This window comes from Carcharodon carcharias, chromosome 7, assembly GCF_017639515.1.
Source record: "Carcharodon carcharias isolate sCarCar2 chromosome 7, sCarCar2.pri, whole genome shotgun sequence".
In the NCBI taxonomy this organism is placed as follows: Eukaryota; Metazoa; Chordata; class Chondrichthyes; order Lamniformes; family Lamnidae; genus Carcharodon; species Carcharodon carcharias.
In genome coordinates this window covers 61,034,792-61,047,866 of record NC_054473.1, presented here as the reverse complement: position 1 = coordinate 61,047,866, position 13,075 = coordinate 61,034,792, and the positions used below count along the sequence as shown (strand labels likewise).

The 13,075-nt window shown below is 42.4% G+C and overlaps 1 protein-coding gene across 2 annotated transcripts in view; it reads left to right on the top strand.

Moving 5' to 3' along the window:
• LOC121280339 (contactin-4-like) overlaps positions 1-13,075 on the top strand; it is a 1,234,817-nt gene that overhangs the window by 492,560 nt on the left and 729,182 nt on the right. For both annotated transcript variants that reach the window (XM_041192228.1, XM_041192226.1), the window contains exons 7-8: positions 10,467-10,603; positions 11,096-11,225. In XM_041192228.1, the coding sequence (XP_041048162.1) occupies positions 10,467-10,603; positions 11,096-11,225 (267 nt within the window). The remainder of the gene's footprint in view (positions 1-10,466; positions 10,604-11,095; positions 11,226-13,075) is intronic.

Here is a 13,075-nt window from a genome sequence, read left to right as displayed (position 1 = left end):
TCTCTCTCTGTCTCAGATTCTTACAGACTGCCCTGTCTCTGTTAGGTTCAGTGATGCTTTGGAAAACCTTGTAAACAGATATTACAATGGCTTATTATGAACACTTCTGCTATTACAACCCAGCTCCATCACTGCATGAATTGCATGGGCCTTGTATCCAGCCAGAAATGCTAATTAGCTATCTTTTAGACCCCCCAACTCCATTTTATCTTGGAATTAAATAGGCAGATTAAAGCATAGTCATTTGCAAAAGCTGACATTCCTAATACCTGTTTGTGAGACTTGGAGACTAAGGGCAAGATCTTCCGGTCGGCGAGTGGGGGCGGGGCCCACTTGCCAACACATAAAATGATGCAGGATGACATCGGGTGGAACTCCCAAGGTCCCCCCACATCATTTCCATTTTCAGGTCGGTGGGGGCGCAGCCGAGTCGGCTGTGCGCCCGCTGACCTGACAACGGCCTATTGAGGCCATTGAAAACCAGTTAAAGTCATTAATGGACCTGCCCATCCAATCTTAAGATTGGTGGGGAGGTCGGGAGCCCTGGCGGGCTTCAGCAAAAGCATGAAACCTCATCCACGGATGGGGTGAGGTTTCATGAGATTATTTAAATTTTTATTAAAGGTTTCATTAAAAGTTATGGACATGTGACAGTGTCACATGAGGGGACATGTTAGGGATTTTTTTTATCATTTGTATTACAAATTTTAAACCTGAGCCGATCTCCCTGAGGCAGCACTTAGCCTAAAGGAGATCTGTGTGCTCTTTTGTGTGCATGCGCGAAAGAGTGCACTCCTGGCTGAAGGAATTCCCCCCCCTCCCCCCTGCACAGGGAGCGCATAGCGCTTCTGAGCAGATGTCATGTGGGGTGGGCCTTAATTGGCCCGCCCATGTAAGATGGGGACCCGCCCCAAATTGGGGGTGCCAATCGGAGGCATGCCTGCCTGCGCCCGCTCTGACCGGGGGGGAGGGGAATTTTTCCCTAAAAGCCTATTCGCCATCAGTATAGCTGCTCAAGTCATTGTTTATAGGTGTCAACATCTTATACCTTATTCCCAGTAAGACAACCTGGATCCCATCCTGCACCACCACCCCCCCACCCCGCCCCCCCACTTCCCCTTTAACCTTTAAAAGCCAAGCCACCAAACTTGTTGTTGGACAGAATTCAGAACACAGCAGATGACCCTTCATTCCTCAATTTTACCCTAAATTATAGTTGCAGTCCCAAAACATTACAATCTCATAAACTTTGTATTTGTCACAATGCAAATTTGCAGGCGGGCAAAAGATTTGATAAAAAATTGATGAGCTAAAAACAGGCAAAATTTAACATTTTAATGACTGATTGTAATGACTCAGTTATATTCAACATATTGAAATCATAATTTAGAAGATTTTTATAGAAGAAATTGCCTTAAAAAATTGGACAAGACATATTAATGAATTTTCCCAGGAACAGAACACCTAGAAATAAAATACAAAATGCTGTTTAATTTCATCAAATTTTTCCTATGAAAATCGATGAACATTATTTTGGGAAATACACCAGGATGGCAACAGCATTTCAATGTTTATTGAATACAATGGGATGCACATCCATTCAGCCAAATTTCTCAGAATTTTCTCAGAATGAGAAAAGATTGTCCTGTTTGACACTGAGACTTTTTATGCAGCATTCACTGAGTTCATTTGGATTTACACCTGCTTTGACATCACAATGTTGGGGGGGGGTCCTGTTAACTTTTGACAATGGCTTAAAATGGATAATATTGGACTGTTCGCTATTAAAGTCCTTGAAAAGGTTAATTGTCTGGGGGGGGGACAATGGTAGCTTATCCAATATTGACCATTTCACACCATTGCCAAAAGTAAAAATGATTCCTCTTTTTGTTCTAATTTCAATGGAAAATTGATTTATTTTTATGTTGATATGTCACCCTGTTGTGTGTTAACCTCAGATGACAGCCTATTTCATAACTTAATAGCTCAATTTGTAATGCATTAGCAGAGAGTTTCATCAATTTGCATCTTCTTTAGCTCATAACGTGTGTCCTGGATCTCACTTGTTTAAACTAAAGGAACTGATCTGCTTTTGTTTCATTAAGTCCCTTCATGGATTAAGCAACCGGGACCATATTCTTGTTACTGTGACTGTGAGACCAGATTTAGTTTCTTTAGCCTCTCTTCATAGGTCAGTGATTAAAGATCCAGCACCATCGTTGCTCTCCTTTGAAGCTTTGCCAGTTTATTAAAGTAATTTCATTAATACAATGATGAAAGGAGAAGGAGATAGGTCTGAGGCCCAGACAGAAGATCAAGCAAGCACATAATATTTCAATTTTGTATTTTTAAGCAAGTAGACATTTATAGACATGATTACAAATAGTCAGTATTCGAGATGCAAGTTAAATTTACCTCTGCACGGTTTTAAAAAAAGGCACTCCTGCTGTTAGTAATGGATTATAATGACTGAGTGTGAATAGGGAAGTCAAGGTCTGGATGGGGATTTAGTGTCTTATTTCTGACTTTCTAATTTTTGCAAGACAGCATTATTACTTGGACACAGCTGGAGATCTTGTTCTCATTTCAATATAGAATTTCATTCCAGCAGCCAGAAATACTATTAGTGGCTGTTACATACGGGGGAGAGAGAGCGACTGAAACCCTCTAATTCTTCTCTGCTTCTGCCTGTAATCAGTGTGGTTTAATTTAAATAAGGCTGAGGTGCATTCCCAAACCTCTGGATGTGTGTGGTCAGTTTTCACAAGGTCATGAGCAGCAGGTTTCCAAGGGTTTTTAAATCAGGAGCATTATTTATTCACACACCCATTTCCTGGAAAGGTTTATTGCTACCCCACATACATCGCATAGACGCAAGAAAGTTACAGTAGAAGAGAGGAGCTTCACAAATATTTAAACCAGACAGATAGTTAACAGTTCACGTTCTTGTAGGAGTCCATTGAGAGGCTTTTCCACTCAGGAAAAAAAGGAATAAGAAGAGGAAGAGGAGGATGAAGGGAGCACTGCAGAGGATCCTGGCAGCCAGGCATTGGAGGAAGACCACTAAGCAATCCCAGGTGCGATGGCAATTGGCAGGTGAGGGATGATGCTGGTGTCCCTCAGGGGTGGCCCCCTCATCAGCTGCTGTGACCCAGCATGCTGGATGAGGCCACTGGCAGGGACACAGCTGGCATCTAGTCCAAGCATCTCTGTGCCCTTAGCGATTCTGAGAGGTCTGAGCTTCAGAGAGTCTCACTCTTCCTGTGCATATCAGCATGCTGTTTGTGCACCCACTCAGAATGGTTCTGCATTTAGCTTTCCAAGAGGTCGGCCACTCTCTCTCATTGGAGGAGCTCATGCGCTCAAAGCCCTGAGTCGTAATGGTGGATATGTGCTGCATGTACTCCTCCATTGTCATGGGGATTTACAGCATTCAGAAACTCATCTGCCTCTGATGTTCCAGAAAGACCTTCTTGTTTGTGACACCTGAGGCCCTGTATCTACACCCTGCATAGCAGAGCTGTAATTGTCCTCTGTTCCCTGAAGGAGACTGCGCACAGCTGACTCTGCCTCAGTCTCCTCCTGCTGCTCACTTGTGACATGCTGCTCACCTAGTGCTCCCCATTCTAGTCTTGATTGAGGTAAATATGTCTGCACTGGTGAATGGTGTGGAGGTATGATAAAATGGTGCAGGCTCTGAGAACTCTGTCCCCACCGAGGAGGCTGGTGGCAACTGTGCTGGAACATTCAACTCCCTCTCTGCTACAGGTGCTATTGTAAACAAAAGTAGGACAAATCCAACCGAGCCAATTTCCACCACATCAGTCTACCCTCGATCATTAGCAAAATTATGTAAAGTGTTGTCGACAGTGCTATCAAGTGGCGTTTACTCGACAATAACCTGCTCACTGACGCTCAGTTTGTGTTCCGCCAGGGCGACTTGGCTCCTGACCTCATTACAGCCTTGGTCCAAACATGGGCAAAAGAGCTGAACTCCAGAGGTGAGGTGAGAGTGACTGACCTTGACACCAAGGCACCATTTGACCATGCAGCACAAGGAGCCCAAACAAAACTGGAGTCAATGGGAATTGGGAAGAAAACTCTCGACTGGTTGGAGTCAAAACTTGCAAAAGGAAGATGGTTGTGGCTGTTGGAGGTCAATTATCTCAGTCCCAGGGCATTTCCGCAAGAGTCCCTCAGAGTAGTGTACTAGGCCCAACCATCTTCAGCTACTCCATCAATGACCTTCCCTCCATCATAAGGTTAGGAGTGGAGAAATGGGGATGTTTGTGGATGATTGCACAATGTTCTGCACCATTCGTGAATCCTCAGATACTAAAGCAGTCCGCGTCCATACGCAGCAAGACCTGGACAACATTCAGGCTTAAGCTGATGAGTAGCAAGTAACATTGACACCACACAAGTGCCAGGCAAAGACCATCACCAACAAGAGAATGTCTAACCATCTCTCCTTGATATTCAATGGCATTACCATCGTTGCATCCCCCACCATCAACATCCTGGAGGTAACCATTGACCAGAAACTGAACTAGACCAGCCATATAAATACTGTGGCTACAAGAGACCAGGTCAGAGGATGGGAATCCTGTGGCGAGTAACTCACGATCTGACTCCCCAAAGCCTGTCCACCATCTAAAAGGCACAAGTCAGGAGTGTGATGGAATATTCTATATTTGCCTGGTTGAATGCAACTCCAACAACACTCAAGAAGCTCAACACCATCCAGGACAAAGTAGCCTGCTTGATTGGCACCCCATCCTCTGCCTTCAACATCCACTCTCTCCACCACCAACACACACTAGTAGCAGTATGTACCACTTGCAAGATGCACTGCAACAACTCACTAAGCTTCCTTTGACAGCACCTTCCAAACCCGCAACGTCTATCACTTAAAAGGACAAGGGCTGCAGATGCATGGGAACGCCACTACCTGGAAGTTCCCCTCCAAGTCACACACATCCTGACTTGGAAATACATCGCTGTTCCTTGACTGGCACTGGGTCAAAATCATGGAACTCCCTTCCTAACAGCATTGTGGGTGTTATTACAATACATGGACTGCAGCGGTTCAAGAACTCAGCACACCACCACCTTCTCGGAAGCAATTAGGGTTGGGCAATAAATTCTGGCTTTGCCAGCAAAGTCCACATCCCATGAACAAATAAAAAGAAGGTGGCAATGAACTCATGCTACTCAGCAGGCCCATCAGCACAACAAACTCAATAGACGCCAGTGGCCATAGAGCCGCAGGAGTCATTGGGCAGAAGTTTCCTCCATGCTCTCCACCTGAGGATAGAGCTATCAAATGGCCCTGCTCTTCATTGCCTCCCATCTCACCACTGTCCATGGCCTGCTGCGACGTCCTGTGCCATTTCCTCCATCAGCGTCAGATTGTGCAGGTCCACCACACTACCAACCAGAAGAGAAATCTTGTGACTGTTGTGCACTCTCTTTTCCTGCAGAATGAGGAGAGAATGATGTATCAGTAGCCTGATCTCCCTCGCCTATCCCAGCATGACATTGATATAATCTGTTGCGCTCACGGTGATGCCCCCTTCTCAATTATGCCCATGTGAGGGTGGCTGACTTCTCAGTGATGCAACTGGCCACTTACTCTGACAATGTTTGGGAGAACTATGGACACTCAGTCTGCTAAGCTCATGTGCACGCTGCTGGCCTGTCACCTTTCCAGACCTTATCAGGTCATTGAATCTTTTCCGACACTGGACCTTTTCCACCTGGTCACTACCCTACTGCTGACCTCCATAGCCATCTCTATTCAGGTCCTTTTAGGTTTTCTGGGCAGATTTCTTCTGCTAGATGCCAGTAATAATATTTCTTACCTCTCAGCGACTGCATTGGTCTCTGCCTCAAGAGAGGCATCTGAGAACCTTGGGTGAACTCATAGATACTTTTCTGTGCCAACACTGGCACCCTGTGAGCCTTGCTGCACCGTCTCCTCAGCAAGAAGCTAGCCCAATTACAGGTGCTGCTACCCTTTTCAAAGGGCCATCTGTTTCCAGGCCCTGCCTCCAGGCAGCTTCTGGCACCACTTATGTCTTTTGCATTCAAAACTGCTGACCTGGAAATGTTCTGGGCTTTAGGTTCCTGACTCCTGATCAAAAATCCTTGGCTGTCTTGGCAGATTTGAACACTGAGATCTAAATGATGACAGAATTTGTAGCTGGAATTCTCCAGCTCCCACCACCATCAGTGGGGCCAACGAGCCATTGAGATCTCTGTTTACACCAGCGGGACCAGAAGAAATTGCTGGCGTGAGAGGCTGGAAAATTTTGGCCTGCAAATATTAACATGCTGGACAGTGCAAAAACAAATGACACCTCTGGTAAACAGACTTCTTATTTTCATAATTTTTAAGCCTACACAACCATGTATGAATGCTGATACTTGCTTTAGTACTCTGGACTTTGAAATTAGGATTGCTAATGGAAATACTGACAGTCTTTTATAATGATTTATATTTCTTTACACTTAAAATTGCATGGACAGGAAGAGCTAGAAAATTGAATGCATGTATACTTTTCAGGGTCCAAAACAGGCACCACAAAGTCAAACTCAGGAACACAATGAAAGTACATGCATTGCCATGTAGGTCTGGAATTTTCTCTGAATGTTTCCACACCACTAACTCTCGGCTGACTGGCCGATCGTTGCAGGGGTTATCCTTCTCTTTTTTAAACAGGGGTGTAACATTTGCAATCCACAGTCCTCTAGTACTGCCTTCACATTCAAGACGGATTGGAAGATTGCCCCAAATACTCATCCGGATCAGTCGGCCTTTCTACTTTGAAGTTGTCAACCTTTTAAGTATCACCTATTTATCTAATTTTATCTGAACCAATAACACTATTACATCCTTCTATACTGCCCCTTTGGCAGCACCCTCTTCTCTATCGAAAACAGATGCAAGGTACTCATTTAGTAGCTCAGCCATGCCTGCAGCCTTTATTACACTTATCATCAAAGATGGCAGTACAGTGTATACATTTGGGATGAGGTGACTCCACAGCCCATGAATTCTCATAGCATTGAGTCAACATGGGCAAGAGATCGCCTGCTTATTGCCATTTACCACATTCTCTCAAGTGATAAATCAGTACACTGCCATGTTGACTCTTGCAAGGAATGCTGAAATGGGGTTCAAGAAGGCAGCTCACCACAACTTTCTCAAGTGCAATTAGGGATGGGCAATAAATGCTGGCCTAGCCAGCAATGCCCGCATCCCACGAATGAATAAATAAATCAAAAGCAAGGGCACAGAATATTCACTGGATGGGACCCCTTAATGCCCATTACCATGACTGACTGCATAGCACCACTATTAACTGAGTTTGACAAGTAATGAGGGAAATAACTGCTAGACTGGGCCTGCAGCAAGTAACGAGTGAACATGGAAAACAAATCTACTTGAACTCTAACTGTTTCAGATGCATCTATCCATGACAATATTGCTAGGAGTGGCCACCACAGTACTTGTGGAGTCAAAAACTGAAAACCGGTTTGAGAGTGCTACAATACTGAAGAGTCTGCACTGCCTGCCTCTTACTGCCCTGCATGATGGCCTCTCACTTAATATTCCCCTGAACTCTCTGTAGTTGCACATAATGACCACATAGAGTTTGTGCTCCAGGAAATTCTTGGCTCCCCATTTGCCATGCAGTGGACTCCAGCTTGAGTTGGAGCAATTTGCCGCACACAGGAAGCATCAGCTTCTCTAGCTTTGCTAGATGCCACACTCTTAACTCACCCCTGCCCACAATGTCCATGATCTGCTCTTCAGGTGGGGACCGAGTGTTCATCAATTGTGGCCCACTTCCTGTGGCTGCCTGCTCTGTTTTAGTGTTTATCCTGCAAGAAAGAAGGAAGTGTATTGATTAGGATAGCAAGAGGTTTTCAATGGCATGCATGTGAAGGTAGAATCATGCTGCTGGCGTAGGCAAGATGATAGACATGTGAGGAGGTGAAGGAAGGAATCATGAGGGACTAACAGGTACAGAGTGTTGTAGTAAGAGCTGTTGTTGATTAGATAATTTTCATCCTTGATTTCAAGTCCATCCATGGCCTCACCCCTCCCGATCTATCCTTCAGCCTTATATATAACTTCCTGAGATATCTACCCTCCTCCAATTCTGGACTCTTGAGCATTCTCAATTTTAATTGCCCCATCATTTGGCGGCCATGTCTTCAGATTCCAAGGTCCTAATCTCTAGAATTCCCTTGCTATTTCTCTCTCTCTCTCTCTCTCTGTCTTCCCACCTCTCTTTCCTCTTTAAGACACTCTTTCAAATCTACGTCTTTAAGCAAGTTTTTGGTCATGTACACTGACACCTCCTTATGTGAATTTTGTTTCAGATGTTTTCATGCATTTTCTGTTTTTATTTCAGATTTCCAGCATCCGCTGTAATTTGCTTTTGTATTCATTTTATGCCAGTGTTTACATTCCACATGAACATCCTCCCAGCTAACTTCAGGTCACCCTATCAACATAACCTTCTGCTCCTTTCTCCCTCATGTACTTATCTAGATTCCCCTTAATTGCAAGCTCTCCATGGTGCAGCAAGAGCCACATTTTCATCACTCTCTGGTCCTAATTGAATATATTAATAGCTATCTTGTGTTTATGTTCCTAGTTTTGGACACCCTCACAAGTAGATGAATCCTTGCTACATCTACACTACTGAACTCCTTCATAATTTTCAAATCCTCTATCAGGTCACCTCTGAGACTTTTCTTTTGTAGAAATATTAGTCCCAGCCTATTCAGTCTTTCCTGATTGATGTACTGTTTCTAGTTCTGGTACTATCCATGCAAATCTTTTTCTTGCACTTTTTCCAGTCTTCTAAACTGTTTTTGTAATATGGAGACCAGAACTGTACATAGTCCTCTCAGTATGGTCTAACTAAGGTTCTACATAAGTTTAACATAAACTCTCTGTTTCTGCATTCTATGCCTCTGGAAATGAGCCCCAGTTCTTTATTTGTACTTTTTCTGGCTCTGTTAGCCTCCATACTTTTCATGATTTTTAAATTAATGCTCCATGATCCCTTTGAATCTCTTCTCCATCTAGATCCTTATTTTCCAAGGTGACAGCCTTATTGCTCCTACCAAAATGTTCCATTTCATACCTATCAATTCTGCTACTTGCCGCTTGACTCCAGATTTGTCTTTGAGGAACCAAAATAATATACATCTAAATTCAAAGTGAATAATCTAAGGTCAGTCAGAGTGTAAATATAATAAATAAGCCTCATCTTGCTGTACTGTCAGACACACCTTCATACTATAGCATCAGAAAACCCACAAAAGAACATCAAAATGGCACTTTACCTAGCCAGAAACAACCTGTGTGTGTTGGCATTTTTATAAAATATCCAATTCCTTGGAAACTGAACTGGCAACAATGAAGGCAAATATGTTACATCACAAAAAATCTGAACTAACATTTTGCTGAAATAGGGGGTTTGTAATCTGATTCATTGATCTTCACTGGATGAGAACCTGAAGTGCCTCAACAATGCTGCATTGGATGGAGTTGCTCTTAAACTGCACAGTACTATGATATAGGATTGTTTACTGAGCCAGCCCAACTCCCATTTTTGGTCTATCAACAGCTCACTATTAGCCAGTCCTGTGATCACTTTTAACATAACCCATCCTCTAGAGAGATGCTGACAATACGATGAATTCAAACACTGTGAATGAGTACATTTTGTTACTCCTTTGTCATTGCTTGTAATATATTCTTGACTGTCAATCATTCTTCATTTCATTTTTAAAGATTAGTTTAACATGTAAATATCAAGATCTTTATTGTCTGTTGGCTCATCTGACATATTGAACATACCTCTTGGATCTAAGCTACATTAAAAGGGACCAAAAAATAAATGAAATTGCAGCTTTTCATTATAACTTCAAAAGCAGCATGTATCAATGGGGCAACAGCGGTAGAAATAGATAGCTTATAATGCTGGAAATATACCATGCAACCAGTACTTTAAAATAATACCTCTTTGCTAGGTGCAGGTTAAATGTTAATAGGTAATAGAGTAGTAATTTGCTGCTAACATTGAAACTTAATGAAGTGCCATAGTTTTCTCAGTTCATAGTGCAAAGGATGTGGACATTAACAATCTGTAATAGATTTTTTAAGGCAGTATTTTCTCTTTCAATTAAATTGCATATTTCTTAGCATCACATCACAAAGATTGAGCGGGAACACTAGCAGTTAGACTGTCATGGTTGCAGCTTAATGTAATACCTTCTTGGAATTCTGACAGGATGTTGCCTGAGGCAGGGGAAAATGCAAATAAATTAAAAATATATTTGTGACAAATTCCAATTTATAAGCTCTGTTTATTGCTATGTATTTTCTGCTTGGAAGGATTCATATTTTAAACTTTTCCTCTCTCTTGCACACAACACAGCACGGCCTAACTGGATTCGAAACCTAACTGATGCTCATGTGCCCATTGGAGAACGCCTGCAGTGGATTTGCAAAGCAAGTGGAGAGCCGAAACCTTCTCACAGATGGCTGAAAAATGGTGAACCCCTTATAATAGAGGTAGGATATTGTACTAAGTCGTCTGTGTATTACTGCTACAAAGTAATTTAGAATGAACATACAGAAGCCGATAAATGTTAATCTGTTCTTCTGATCCATGATGATGTTCCTCATAGATACAAGCTTCGAGCAGACAGTGAATGTGTTTAAATTACATCCATTGCAGCGAGAAATGAAGTAGGGAATAGTAGTTATTAGCGTGCATGTTCTTTTGTGATATTAAGCTGAACTCATCAAATGTAGCATTACAATTACTGAAATGTCAGAATGAAGTATTACTGGTTTTTAATCAGTAGAATTACTAAAGGTCATCCCTATAGAACATGATACACCCAAGCAACCATAGAGGAAATTCTGACTTAAATGACTGGGAGCACCATGTGGAAAATAATCAAAAAAATAAAAATTGTTCACATTAAAATTGTGTTTTTAATAACACAGTAAATAAAATCATAATTGAAATAAGAGGCTTCATTGTTTTCTCATTTACAGGAACAAATCCAAGTTGAAAAAGGAACACTTAATATCCGTGCTGTTAACCTGTCAGATTCTGGCATGTATCAGTGTGTAGCTGAAAACAAACATGGAGTAATTTATGTCAGTGCTGAGCTTCGAGTTATGGGTAAGAATAATTTAATTCACTGATTATTGCACTTATGCTGTCACAGATTTACTTTAGCATTGCATGTGTCAATGTTTCAGGTACTGTATGGCTGTTACAAATATGATCCATAAAGGTTGCATATTACGTTTCTAAGTTACCAAATTGAAACTTTTATCTATATCAATTACTTTAAGTAATTTTTCCACCTCTTTATATGGTTATCTCCAAGTCCCTGTATGGTTTCTAAAGAAGCCCATACTGTGCTTCTTCAACCAGAGGTTGGTCATTGTTATACTCCATATTTGATAGTAGGTGAAGGATAGAATCACAACATCATTACCAATTCCTACTATGGCAGATGATTTACAGAAAACAATGACCATGAAATTTATCTGCTTGATGCCCAATTGTTTGGCGTTACTTAGCCTGTTTTGCCTCCATAATTTCATGCACAGCACATACTCTCATATCTGGTGCGAGTTCTGCAAGATGCCATTTGGATCAACAGTACTCACTGGAAGTATATGGAGTAGGCATATCATGATGTCAATCAGCAAATAATGCTGATTTGATGCCAGCACTACCATTTTGAAACTCAATGCTTCAGCTAACACCTTCCCATAACAGCACACAGGTGAACACAGGTTGAGCAACAGGAAGCTCTATTTAGAGGGATCATCAACACCTTACAGTTTTTTTGCTCATTGCTATCTAATGGCTCTTGTTGTCAGTTGGTTTGGTATTTGGTGGTTTGCACAGTTGTTTAAGTCTACACGAGTGGTGTGACATGAGCCAAAGGACTTTGTCCTGATTTCAAGGATTCTGCAGAAATCATTTGCTCCTACTCCCTTTCAACTACAGCATGACTAGAGAATGAGCAAAGGTTGGTCAGAGCAGAAAAAGCTGCTGAAAGAGGGAGGAAGATGAGGCTCTCAGCAAGAGGCTAGATCCACCTTGAGTATTCAGGGAGCAACTCTCCTGTCTGAACCTCAGGAAGGAATGGTATGTCAGATGTCTCTGCTTATCTAAGGAGATCCTCACTGAAATATACCATAATCGTAATTCCAGTAGGATGAGGGTAACAATGTTTGCAGTTGTGAAGGTGACCATGGCCATGGACTTTAATGCATCTGACTCCTTCCAGGCTAGAACAAGTGATACATGAAAAATCTTCCAGTTTGCTTTTACATAAGGGAGGCCACCGAGGCTCTGTATTCCAATAGAGCTGAATATATTCATTCTTTCTTGTCAGAGAGAAGAAGGTAGAGCAAACGTGGTTTTGTGAGGATTGCAGGCTTCCCTTTAGTATAGGGTGCCTTTGACTGCATGTGTGTTGCTTTGTGATTGCCACATGCCAACTCTGAGGTGTACTGCAGCCAAAGGGGATTCCAATCCTTCAGTGGTGTACAACCATATCATGCAGCTCATTACCTATTATCCTGACAGCAGTCATGATGCCTTCAGTTTATGTCAGCCTATTGTATCATTTGCATTTGATCCACCATGGCAAACCATAACTGGCTACTGAACAACAAGGTCAATCCGCTGCCCATAAGGGTCATGATTCTGGTGCATAATTCACGCGCATGTGGCAGCATGCATAATAACAAAAGCATTACTGACATGAAAAATGTGATAGGGCGGACCATTTACATACTTTTTAAAAAAGCACGCAAAGCTTCGGCATCATGAGGTTACAATTCTGGCTATATGGTAACCAATTGAGGAGGAGGAAGGGATTATAGCCAATATTGCCCCTTTCTGGCCAAACTGTCTATGATCAACTCGTTTGACAGGACTACCAGTGAATGCAACCTTAATTTCCCATTCACCAACTGTCCCACATCTTGCCTTCCTCCTTTCACTGA